This window comes from Leuresthes tenuis, unplaced genomic scaffold (genome assembly GCF_036924035.1).
Source record: "Leuresthes tenuis unplaced genomic scaffold, fLeuTen1.0.hap1 SCAF_12, whole genome shotgun sequence".
Taxonomy (NCBI): Eukaryota; Metazoa; Chordata; class Actinopteri; order Atheriniformes; family Atherinopsidae; genus Leuresthes; species Leuresthes tenuis.
Window position 1 is genome coordinate 21,044,530 of NW_027325366.1, and position 11,491 is coordinate 21,056,020.

General features: G+C 40.2%; 1 protein-coding gene across 1 annotated transcript; it reads left to right on the forward strand.

Moving 5' to 3' along the window:
* The first annotated feature begins 407 nt into the window (after nt 1–407).
* chn1 (chimerin 1) lies at nt 408–9,000 on the forward strand. Its single transcript, XM_072397681.1, has 7 exons — nt 408–753; nt 1,859–1,943; nt 4,788–4,961; nt 5,859–5,936; nt 6,614–6,751; nt 7,251–7,356; nt 7,624–9,000. The coding sequence occupies exons 1-7, from the start codon at nt 502–504 to the stop codon at nt 7,793–7,795; spliced, it is 1,005 nt and encodes a 334-aa protein (XP_072253782.1). The 5' UTR covers nt 408–501; the 3' UTR covers nt 7,796–9,000.
* Nucleotides 9,001–11,491: the final 2,491 nt, after the last annotated feature.

The following is an 11,491-nucleotide window of genomic DNA, read 5'->3' on the forward strand; positions in this document are numbered from 1 at the left end:
GATTGGCTGGTGGGATCCATTTAATCTGCTGCCACTACTATAGGGTCCACCTCCATACTCCTCCCCCTCTCTCTGCCCGCCCTGACAGCATCCACACACAACAGTGTGCTGTGCCTGTTCCAGGGAGAATATCAGCTCTGCACAGGGAGGAGAGGATTAGCTCAACCACTCATCTCATCTGCATTTACGTTCCCAGAGAACCACATGAGCACCTACGGCTACACCTCTTTTGAATAAAACCTGGCACTTCTCTCACAGAGGCTCCACTTGATCTGCTGTCACCACTGTGAGAGGATTCAGGGACCACATTTTTATTTTTCATTTTCTGAAATATCCTCAGTCTTTCTCTTATATTATAAATGTGCAATTTGTCATCAGTGAAGCCTATTTTTAAAAGGGACCATGTACTTGCCCTGAACATCAAGGAGTTAACCTTTCATTGTCTTGGACTTTTCTACTTGGTTCGCCTCTTCAACTGGTTTGGGACACTACAGCTCCAGAATGCCATCTAAAGAGTCCTACGACATTCAAAAGAAAGAGAAGCCGTTGGTTCAAAAGGCCAAGCGAGAGGCCAATCAGGAGGATATTCTGGCAGCAGCTCTGGGGATGAGGATGGGGCCACAGAAACCTTCAGCCACTTTCTGGCAACCACTTAAACTATTAGCGTACTCGCAGCTCACCTCACTGGTTCGCAGAGCCTCGCTGAAGGAGAGTGACCGGACACCCAAATCGGAGAAAGCCCACAACTTCAAGGTGAGACTGAGTCAACTTAAAAAGCACTTGTCAGCTGATGCATTCCCAAAGCTGTGGCTTATTGTCATCATGTGTGGCCACAGGGCTGCTTCTGTTGTTCCCCTTGAGGGAGATCGAAAGGGAGGGGTGAGCATTACTGACTGGGAGAGATGATGAAAAACAGAGCTGTTTTAGTCTGTCCAGTGAGGCTTTATCAAAAGAAAATCTGTTGGTCGGGCTGTGGACCACTGCTGTTAGTTAGAGCACCAGATGGGGAGATTACACTACTGGGAAACAGCAGACGAGTGTTTCCTTGTTTGGCTCCTGTTTTGGCTGGTTAATGGGATGAAGAGCAGGAAGAGAAATATCTCTGTCAACCTTTTCAAAGTGCTGATGCTTGCTGCTCTCTTTCTGCTGCTTTATTCTCTTTTTGTTGAATATTGCATTTCAGCCTTTAATTGGATTTCTGCAGCCTGGGCAGCATTTATCATATGCGTAAAATCAAAGTAAGGAAGGTATCTTGATGTACTAATGGACAAAAGATATGCAGAATGACAAAATGATTGAACTAAAACAAATCTATGAGCTTCAGATTAAACTAATAGAGCACTCCAGTTGATTAATAAAAATGTAATTATTTTTAATAGTATTTTTATAAATAGCAACCTGTAAATATTAGGAACATGAGACAAAGTGCCTATAGATGACACCACTAGGATTAACTGGGATAATCAGAAATTGCATTGTACTTTTCACACAAACAGTTTCCTTCTTTAGCCTCTATTAACTAAATACAAGAACAGTGGGAGAGTTGTGGTTCGCTCTCTTCAGTTCAGAGGACCCCCTGATTGGCTAAACTGTCGTCACCCGCTGGAGTGTGGGAGTGCCTATTCCTCAACTGTTTCCACTGAAAATCCCCCCCAACAACTTTTCTGCGATGAAGTCTCACATCCTGTTGACATATGATGGCAAAACTCCATTTCCATCCTTCTTCACTTTGTCAATTAAGCGCCTACAGGTTCCTTTGGCAGTCTAAAGAAGGGGATGCAAGGACTGACTTTAGTTTCACACTCTTGTCATTGCAATCCATCACTGATATCTTTCACTGTCCTCCTCTCTGCCGTAGGTCCACACTTTTCGGGGGCCTCACTGGTGTGAACACTGTGCCAGATTTATGTGGGGACTGATGGCCCAGGGGGTCAAATGCGCAGGTATGTCTTGTTCTCAGCAATAACACAACCTCACATATACCGCTTGAACAGCCTACAGTGTTTCTTTGTTATGCTGGTGATGTAGAAAGTGTGCATTACTCAATATGGGTTACTTGGCTTTGCAGAGCATCTGGAGTTGGATTAATGAATTTTAATCTAAAATCTCTATAGTAGTTTGAGGATTATGGGTTACACAACAGAATGAAATGGGGGCTCTGCAGCTGTGATGTAACAGATATGTTACATGATGTACAAACCCTATGTTTGACCCACTTTTGTCTGTATTGACTTGTAGATTGGGTATCAAACATTAAGAGGAATCTCTCTCTCTCTCTCTCTCTCTCTCTGCTTTTTCAAGCTTTTTAAAACTTATTTAAATATTATTTTGCTCTGGGCATCCTGTCATTTCTATAGCAACAACAAAAGCTTTCTGTGTTTCCACTCTGATGACTTAATGGATAAACATATGTAGCGTTCCAGGCCTGAAAAACTAAAGCAGGCCAATTGCAGCTGATGTATTTCAAAGCTCTTTTTATATTCATGGATGCATTATGTCATTATCTGCTCCACAGTGTGAGCATGTTTTACAATTATTTCCCCACAATGTGAAATGACTTTCAGTCTTTATATTTTTTCTTCTCTTTTGTGTGACAAATGTAACCTATACATGCACACAGTACTGTTATTGTGAGGGAAATGGCCTCCATATGTTTGCTCCCCTGTTTGTCAAATATTCAGTTTTCCTCTGCTACACGTAAGAATTCCTTTGCCAATGCCTGCATAGTACTATAATACAGTTTGATGTGTTTCTTTGATGTTTTATTGATGCAACAAAGTGTGTCACATAAATCTGCGGGAGCTCTGACATAAATTATTAACGTCATGGTGTTGAAAACTGACAGCAAACCAGAAAAAGGCACATATGGTAGAAGCCAATCTTCATCAACTACTGTATAAGCATACCACCATTCCTTCAGACTCAGCCCCAGCCAGCAGAAACTAGGGCAGCAAAGTCTCACATGATGCTCACATTTGCATACCAAAAAAATGTTCTTCCACCCTCTTTTCTCTTTTTGTATGTGTGAACTGGTTTTGGCCAAGTGCCAGAGAGACAGCCTCTGCTTGTGCTTGTTGTGGCACATTTCTTCACCAGAGCGCACCCCCCACCCAGCCTCATCCCATCATGCCCATGAAGGAAAACAAAGCTGGCATGTCTCTTTAATGAGGAGCAGGGCTGGGAGTGTGGGGAATGAGCTTCGTTTCCACACACATTAAAATTCAGACGGCTTTAACCAAAGAGCTGGGTCACACGGCTCAACCCCTATTTAACTTAAACACTTGGTAGGGAAGGAAAAAAAAAGTGTTTGTTTTCAGTTCGAATGAGAATGACATCAGTTTCAGCTCCTAGATTTGATGATAATGTACTGATTAGAAATTAGAAATTAGCCACCATTAAACATCTTTTCAAAATTGAGCTGCAACCCATTGTAGCAATGGCAAAGGAGCTGGTGGTGCAATAAGCCTCCCCTGTCTCCTAGCATCTGATGTCCCTTGGGCTCACCAACCCCACCTGGGACCCAGGGCCATCAATGTGATCCCATGGACAAGAAGAGCTCAGCAGGCTTGTGTCTGATGACAGGCCTTCGACTATTACACTGCCTGTCTCATGTCCTTAAGAGAATCATCTCTTAAGGTAATTACATTTCTGCATCGGTGCATATGAAATCAGGCTGTGTGAACTTCCTCAGGGACCCATATTAATCAAAATATAGTCGGATGTCCTTCAGAAACATTGATTCTCAGCTTTCAAAGTGTTTTTTTATTTTATTTTTTCTATTATTATTATCTAAAATCAAAAAGGAGCAATTCCTTCAAGGGGTTAAATTGATGATTTTCACGCTTTTGGTATCAAAAGCCACATGTAATTTTGTCAAACAAAAACCTTTTTAGTACATTGGAGATTGCTCAAAAGATCTTGGAGCTTGAAGAGCTGCTCCATTTTAGTCTCGGAAACTAGGTCTTCTGTAGCCCACAGCGCCTCATTTGCTGCTTCCACTGCCATTGTGAGTGAGCTCAGACTTGGAAAAGAATACGGCGCTCAGCAGTGCTGTGTCCCTCCTCCAGGCACCAGTGTTTTTACTCTTCCACTAATTCCCTTCACGCGTCTCTGTTACAAAGCAGAGGTGCAGTCTCTTGCTCCATGGAAACCTCAGCTCCCAACAAGGTGCCCTGCGCTGTTAAAAGCTGGGCCCAACCCATTGTGCCTGAGAGCTAAAACACAATGTGGGCCACTTAAACTTACATCATGACAAATATGATATTAAAACATCAAATGAGGGCAATCTTATGCCTAGAAAAAGAAACGAAAAAAATGTGGTTTCCTTTTAAGGTTACATGATATTCTTCTGACAACACAAACATCACACCACATATTCCTGTGGTATATCAGTGTCCTCTCCTCCGCTTCATTCTTTAATTTAATTTTAGTATTTAGTTCATTTTTTAATTAACCAATGGCCATCTGGAGGTGAATTTGGAGATATGAAGATCTCAAGGTGACTTTAATGGTATGTGTAGCAGAGAGGAATAGTCCTTGTGACATTTCAGGGGCAGTTATTGATCAGGGGGATTAACACTTCTCTAAAAGCCTAAGCACACATAAGCTCAAACATCCTTGTTGTTAGATGATGTGTAGTCACTTTCAGTTAAAAGATAAAATTACCTGCAAGAATTTGTTCAGTCTACTTTATTTTGTTAACGAATTGCACAGTTGAAATAAGCACGCATAATAGTTCGTTATCCTTTCATTTATGAACTAAGCCCTTTGTGTGTGTCTCTCTGTAGACTGCGGTGTGAATGTGCACAAAGAGTGTTCCGCTCTGGCACCCAACGACTGCAAGCCAGACCTGAGACATGTCCGAAAGGTGTACAGCTGTGACCTGACGACCCTGGTAAAAGCTTACAATACAGCCCGACCCATGGTGGTGGACATGTGCATACGAGAGATAGAGTCCAGAGGTGAGTTTGTGTGCGTTTGATTCGTTTAGATTGCACAGATGAAAATAGGAATGTGACAAATGTAGTCAATGGTGTTTAAGTGTCAGTCCATTTTAGGTCCACAGTTAAAACACTTGGTCTCACTGGTTGATGTAACTTTAATAAATAGGCCTCGTGGAATTTCTACAAATGATATACTGGCATAGCAATTTAATTTAAGATCTTCAAATCTCAACACAGTTTTTGCATCCATAAGACATTATTATAGGACCAAAAAAAACCTTTAAAACAACTAATTCAAATGCTTGAACGGCATTAATTTTCTTGGATTTTTAGCTAAAACTTTACCTTAAAAAAAGGTATTTTAGATATGTTTGTATGTTTTGCTTACTTTATTTATGCATGTTGTTAAACAGCCTCACTTTAATTCTATACTAAGTGATCTGCAATATGTATGATTTAAGTTATTGTGCCAAAAATCTGATTCAATTATTGACTTGGTTCATGTTTTGCTTTTGGAGGGGTGTCTGAGAGAGGTGATGAGATTGCTGGTAATTGTAAATGTGTAATGAGGAGTACTTTACTCTGTTTCCTGCTGCCTTAGCTGATTGCATTTCAGTTAAATCATTCAACTATGCAGGAACCACATAGCTTCCTCATTGTCTTCCCTCCAATGTACGTCTGTAGTGAAGTATGATTTATGTCTTTATTATTTTGCCCAGTGATGCAAAAAACTATTTGCATTAGCCCACGTTGTTCAATCGTGTGACATTGTGGACATTTTACCCTTAATTTCTTATGCATATTTAATAGCACTTTCTAAATGACCTATTAATATATGCCAATGAATTTTTATATATTACTCTTGACAGCGTTTACATTGTCTAAAAGGTTATTTATTTCTTGTTGCTCTTCAAGGACTGAAGTCGGAGGGCCTCTACAGAATATCTGGATTTAGTGATTCGGTGGAAGAAGTTAAGATGGGGTTTGACAAAGGTTTGTATTCCCTGTTTTATAGATTGCTGACAACTCAAAGTATGACAGCAGAATGCATTGCTTGCTTACATATGCCAACGTGAGACACAAAGCTCCTCAGATTAATGAAAAATTGACACATTTGTGAAGGATTAGCATCCATCTGGGAATGCAGATCCCATTCTGACATCTCCCTCTCATGCAGGATTTCACTGAGTGGACAGACAAGGGGGATCTCAGGGGTTACAAACCATGGATGTCCTCCGACTGCCTTAAACGTGGCTGTGTTGGGATTCAGTAGTCAACTTAGTAAGAATAAACCTGCCTTGGGCCAGTGCAGTCTGAATTTTAACTGTAAGAGAAACCCTGCAGCAGTGGACTGAACTCTGAGCCAGATTCACATGTGGGAGATCATCCATGACAGAGTGTCATTCCAGCTCACAGCGCTGTGATGTTCAGTCTGCCTGCACATCTAGGCCATGGCCTCCTCTGGAAAGCATAACTGAGGGAAAGTCAGAATTAAACAGGCCAGGGGGGTGATAGCCGCTACTTTGCAAGAATATAGAGCCAGAGTTCCACGTCTCTTTCAATCCTTAGTTCACTCTGAGCCATGAAAGTTTTGAAGTGAGCCATTTGTTTTTGTGAAAACTAAAATTTTCTTCCCCTTGTTTCCCTTATCCCACCACAAATCTTCACAGATGGCGAGAAGACAGACATCTCAGTGAATGCCTATGAAGACATCAATATCATCACGAGTGCACTGAAACTGTACCTCAGGGATTTGCCAGTTCCCATCATCTCATATGATGCCTACCCCAGGTTCATTGAGGCTGCAAGTACGTCAAAACTTACCACATCAGTGCAAAAGCGCCAGTGTTTACTGACAAACGTTCACTGCTGAGTTTCCTTCATTTGTTTATGACATCAGTCACATTACAAACATTACCTGCATTTATTCAACTATGTCCAGTTATCCAGTTATGTTTGTTTTCAATTCATCTTTTCCTTTTCATTTTGGCCTAAAGAGGATAAGAAAAAAATGTCAGCTTGTCCTTTGGGCTGTAGTGTGTGCTGCTGTTACATGATTTCTGACCATTTTCTGTGGTTGGAGATGCTCTGCAAACAAAACTCTCCAAAGTCATTTTGTATCTCTTTTTGTCTCGTAGTGGTTGTCTTTTTTGTTGTTGTTTTGTGTCCAAAGATATCTTTCGCTGATTATTTAGGACTTTTCAACTATTTTAAACAAAGGCTCTGATGTGGGGCCCTGACCCTGTGTTTTGAGGGCCCATTCAGTCATTATTTCATGCTAATCTCGTCTTCCTTTCTGTTTGGCAGAGCTCACAGATCCAGAGAAAAAACTGGAAGCTTTCCGTGAGTCTCTCGCTCTGCTGCCACCATCACACAGGGAAACTCTCAAGTACCTCATGGCCCACTTAAAACGGTAATCCAAATTCTGTAACAGCTTGGGGACATCTTGAAAATTAAAGTGGGGGGTTGAAAAGTATTTATTCAAAAGGCCGCTCCTGCCTTTCTGTATTTAGATTTCTAACAGAAAGTAGAACTTATTGTTATTAACAAAATCCATTGTATTCACATCCAACTATCATTTTCTGGAAAGTGTCTCTTTTTCAAAAAAGAAAAGCAAAGAGAAAAAATCATTTCAGTCCCCTCCTCAGGGATTAATTCAGTGATTCATTGAACTTTGCAGGGTGACGCAGAATGATGAATTCAACCTGATGAACGCAGAGAACCTTGGCATCGTTTTCGGGCCCACCCTCATGCGTGCTCCCGACCAGGATGCCATAACAGCACTGAATGACATCCGCCACCAGAGACAGGTGGTGGAGGTGCTCATTAAAAATGAAGAGGTGCTCTTCTGAACGCTGATCAGGACTTTTTTAGAACAGTTCTCTAACCAATCTTTTGTGTAAAGACCTGCACAACTGTTTGTATGACACTGATCAATACATTTTGAATGCCTTGTGTATGGACTAGTGCTGACATAACATCTCTCCTCCACTGTATTGGGTGTGGACGATGAACCTTACACTTGTACGTACTTTATGTCTCCCCATTTTTGTCGGGGGATTTTCAGAAGCTGACGGACCAGCATGCATGGTGCGAGGTCTTTGTTGCTTTTTAGTGGTAACCCAGCATGTGTCGAGATGGTGTAGCGTTGTGATTTTACTTTTGTCTTGTGTGTAGTAGTCATTGTTTACATTCCCAGCAGTCCGCTGTGCAGTTTCTTCTTTGAAATTTTATATAGCTGGATATGAAATTAAGCTACTAATTTTTCTGGGGTCATTTTTATGATGCTGTATTTTTTTACCTCCTCAAATGTTTGTAAGTCACCTCCTGTTCTTAGTTGAATGTGCTTTTCCTCTTCATTGCGTAAACAGTGGTGCATTTTCCTGATAATAACGTTTTTACTGTGTTATAAAAAGCATTATTTGTGAAATTAATTTTGTACCGTAATCGTTTTGTACACAACTGGAGCATGATCAGTTTAATTTATTAAACCCTACTTAAAGAAATGTTGTGCTCGATAAGTCATTGTCAAAATAATAATCAACATCAAATTTGGGGTTGAAGGTGAAGGTGTGGGCAGCGAGAAAAAGCTGTGAATACAACGCTTAGGTTGACATTGCAAACTTAATGGCGTATAGTTTCTTACAGGTATTATTATTCCTTTGCAAATGTGTTTTTTTGACCGCTAATGGATTGTGACTTCAGTATTCACTCTCTCTGTGGTTATCTTTTAGCCTTTTGTCTTTTGTGTAATGTTGCCCCGACAGTGATTGAGTGTTTTCTCTGAACAGCTGCCTGAAGCGTCCGCAAGCAGTGAGCTGAGAAACCAAATCATTTAGATGAGAGAAGCTAAAAAGCTCTATGAGGGACAGCAGATTAGAGTGAAAATTCCATGCAGTTTTTTTTAGCAAGCGATATTTGTCACAGAGTGTGTCAGAAAATGCCTTTTTCTTGCCCTCTTACTAATACGTCAATGCCAAAGTTAGCCTGCCAATTATGGGAATATTTTGTTGTGATGTATTGGGTTGTCCAGCCTAGTTTCATGAAATAGTGTATAAATATCACATCAAGTCATGTCACTTGTCATTAAAATGCATTTTGTTTTTCCTGAATCACTGCAGGCCTCTTACTGTTAAAGAATAAGACCCCGTGGCCTGGTGCCATGAACTGGTGTCGTTATAAAAGGCCAAGTCATGTCATATGTTAGAACAATGCATTTTTGTTGATGTTGATGCTATTTTGCACTGTGTACACTGACAATAAGACATCTTGTCATACTTTAACCATAACACAAACCATTTGGTAAACCAGCATGAAATGACACTTGAAAAGCTGAAAATGTCTATGAATGACATGCAAGAATGTGTCTAAAATAATGTACTATTTATAGCCATTGCCATGAGATCACATTGGGTGGACGGTATTTGAGATGCTTGCTATCTCCAGCTTGACAGCTAGATTTCAGTAGTTGTTGTTACATACTGTTCGTTTAAAGGTAAAGCAGCCATTCAGACAAAGTGCCAAAGTGGTCAAATGCTGTATTTTAAAATAGGTCCCCATGTCCTAGCTGTCCAGTAGCTACACCACCAATTCTAATCGGTCGTGGCAGATAAATGTTTTCAAAATATCAAAAACCCTGATGATAACTTAGAGTGAACGTCATGAGTTCTACATTTAGTTTGAGCTACTGAAAAATTGTAAAGAATTTTTTAAACTTAAAGAAAAACGAGAGCCTGTAGCATATGCTTCAGAATGACCCCAAAAATCAACCGTTATGTCACCTTAGAGCACACTTTGTTCAGAAATTACAAACACAAGCACACCTCTAAGTGTGATCGAAGGCTGGTGCCATAATACTCAGGGCACAGATAGGAATTTTGATGAAAAGAATCAGCGGACCATCCTCAGTCAGTGTGCCAAACGAAATCTCTTTTAGCAATCAAGAGGCTACCAGAGACTAGACGAGGATAGAGGGGGAAAAAAGCTAGACTCAAAATGAACGGAGCTCTACAGTTTCTCTACGGAAACAGGTTGATTTAAATTAGATGTTGAAGTGTTGTACTAAAAATGTCTCATAGAGGCAAACATCAATAATATATGTAGAATCTACCAAGAGAACATGACATTTTATTTTAACATGATCACGATAAGGGTTTTTATTTTGTGTCAGTCTCATCCTGCTGCTTTGAACTGAGTAGCCAAATAAAAAATTTCCAAAAAAATGCATAATGTGCTCCTGTTGAGTCACATTATTTGGACCTTTCTATAAAATGATAAAATGGACATCTTGTCTTTTCTTAATATATATATATAATATAATGTATAATGATTGTGACATTTTAAATCAAGGAAAAATATGTTTGCATGCCTCTTAAAAGATCCTGTGAACACACTATCTCTTTGAGATAATGACCCTGGCGGTCATATACATACATTGGGATGTATATTCAGTGTGACATGCCTGAAAGCCACACATCACATGACGAAAGAAAACTCTCTGAAGCATAGATTCTCCTGATTAAAACCCCACATACATGTCCTAGGGCAGCTCCACTGAGGTTATTAATTAATGTATATATGTGCAAACAATGCCACATAGAATTAATAGATTCCAGGTTTAATTACCCACAGGTTATGTCTTTCCAAGCAATTTCCAAGAACCAGTCACGCAAGACATTGGTGGCTCGTTTCAGGATCAGTGTTGAAGCTCACATATCAAATCTAAGCTTCTTTTTTTCTAGTGTTTTTAAATTACAATTTCTCTTTAAAATGATTTCTTTAACCTCGGCCATGTTAGCTTTCATTCTGAGTTATTATTTTTGGCAACATGTATTGTCTGTGATCTAATTTTCAGCCTCTATCTGCATTTTTGCTCCTCGGATATCACCACAAAGCAATCACTGCTTGACGTTTCATCTCTTCAATGATGTGTCCACATCGCATCGAGTTAATGTAAGCCAAATTCAGACTTGTCTCCGGTGATTGTGTGGCAAAATTGGATTTTCACCCAACCGTTTAGCCTCCCCCGCCATTATCAGCCATTTTAAATATATTGTACCTTCATCTGGGATGGGCATTGACTGCAAAAGGAGGTAACCCGCGCCAATAAAGCTATCAGGTTCTCTGCCTCGCAGTCAGATGCTGTGATAACACCAGTCAACGGTGGTGTGTGCCAAATGTATTGTGCATGTGCATTATTCAAAGCAATGAGAGTAAATTTGAGAGGCTGTGATCCATAAGATAGCTGACATTTCTCTCTGAACTGGATGGCAATGCCTGTCTCCCTGCACAAGACTGACTCCAAAATCCATCTGACCTGACACTTGGAGAAATCCTTCTCCAAGTGTTGAAATATAAAGCACTATTCAGTTCACCAGAGGGAAGTATTTGAAATGGTAATGTTTATTGTGTTTAATTGTATGTGAAATCATCCTTTTAATGATGCAACATGCAGCAAGGAAGTCATATCAAGAGGTGAATTGTGAATTTTGCCATGCTTGAGTTCAGCACACATTCAAATGCATATGGTTGGTGATTTATGAGAGTGA

Bases quoted from the DNA above. Each gene is read 5' to 3' on its own strand.
- chn1 (XM_072397681.1), top strand. From the start codon at position 502: ATGCCATCTAAAGAGTCCTACGACATTCAAAAGAAAGAGAAGCCGTTG. The intron at 1,944-4,787 runs GTATGTCTTGTT...GTCTCTCTGTAG, and splicing joins CCAGGGGGTCAAATGCGCAG to ACTGCGGTGTGAATGTGCAC. The intron at 4,962-5,858 runs GTGAGTTTGTGT...TTGCTCTTCAAG, and splicing joins ACGAGAGATAGAGTCCAGAG to GACTGAAGTCGGAGGGCCTC.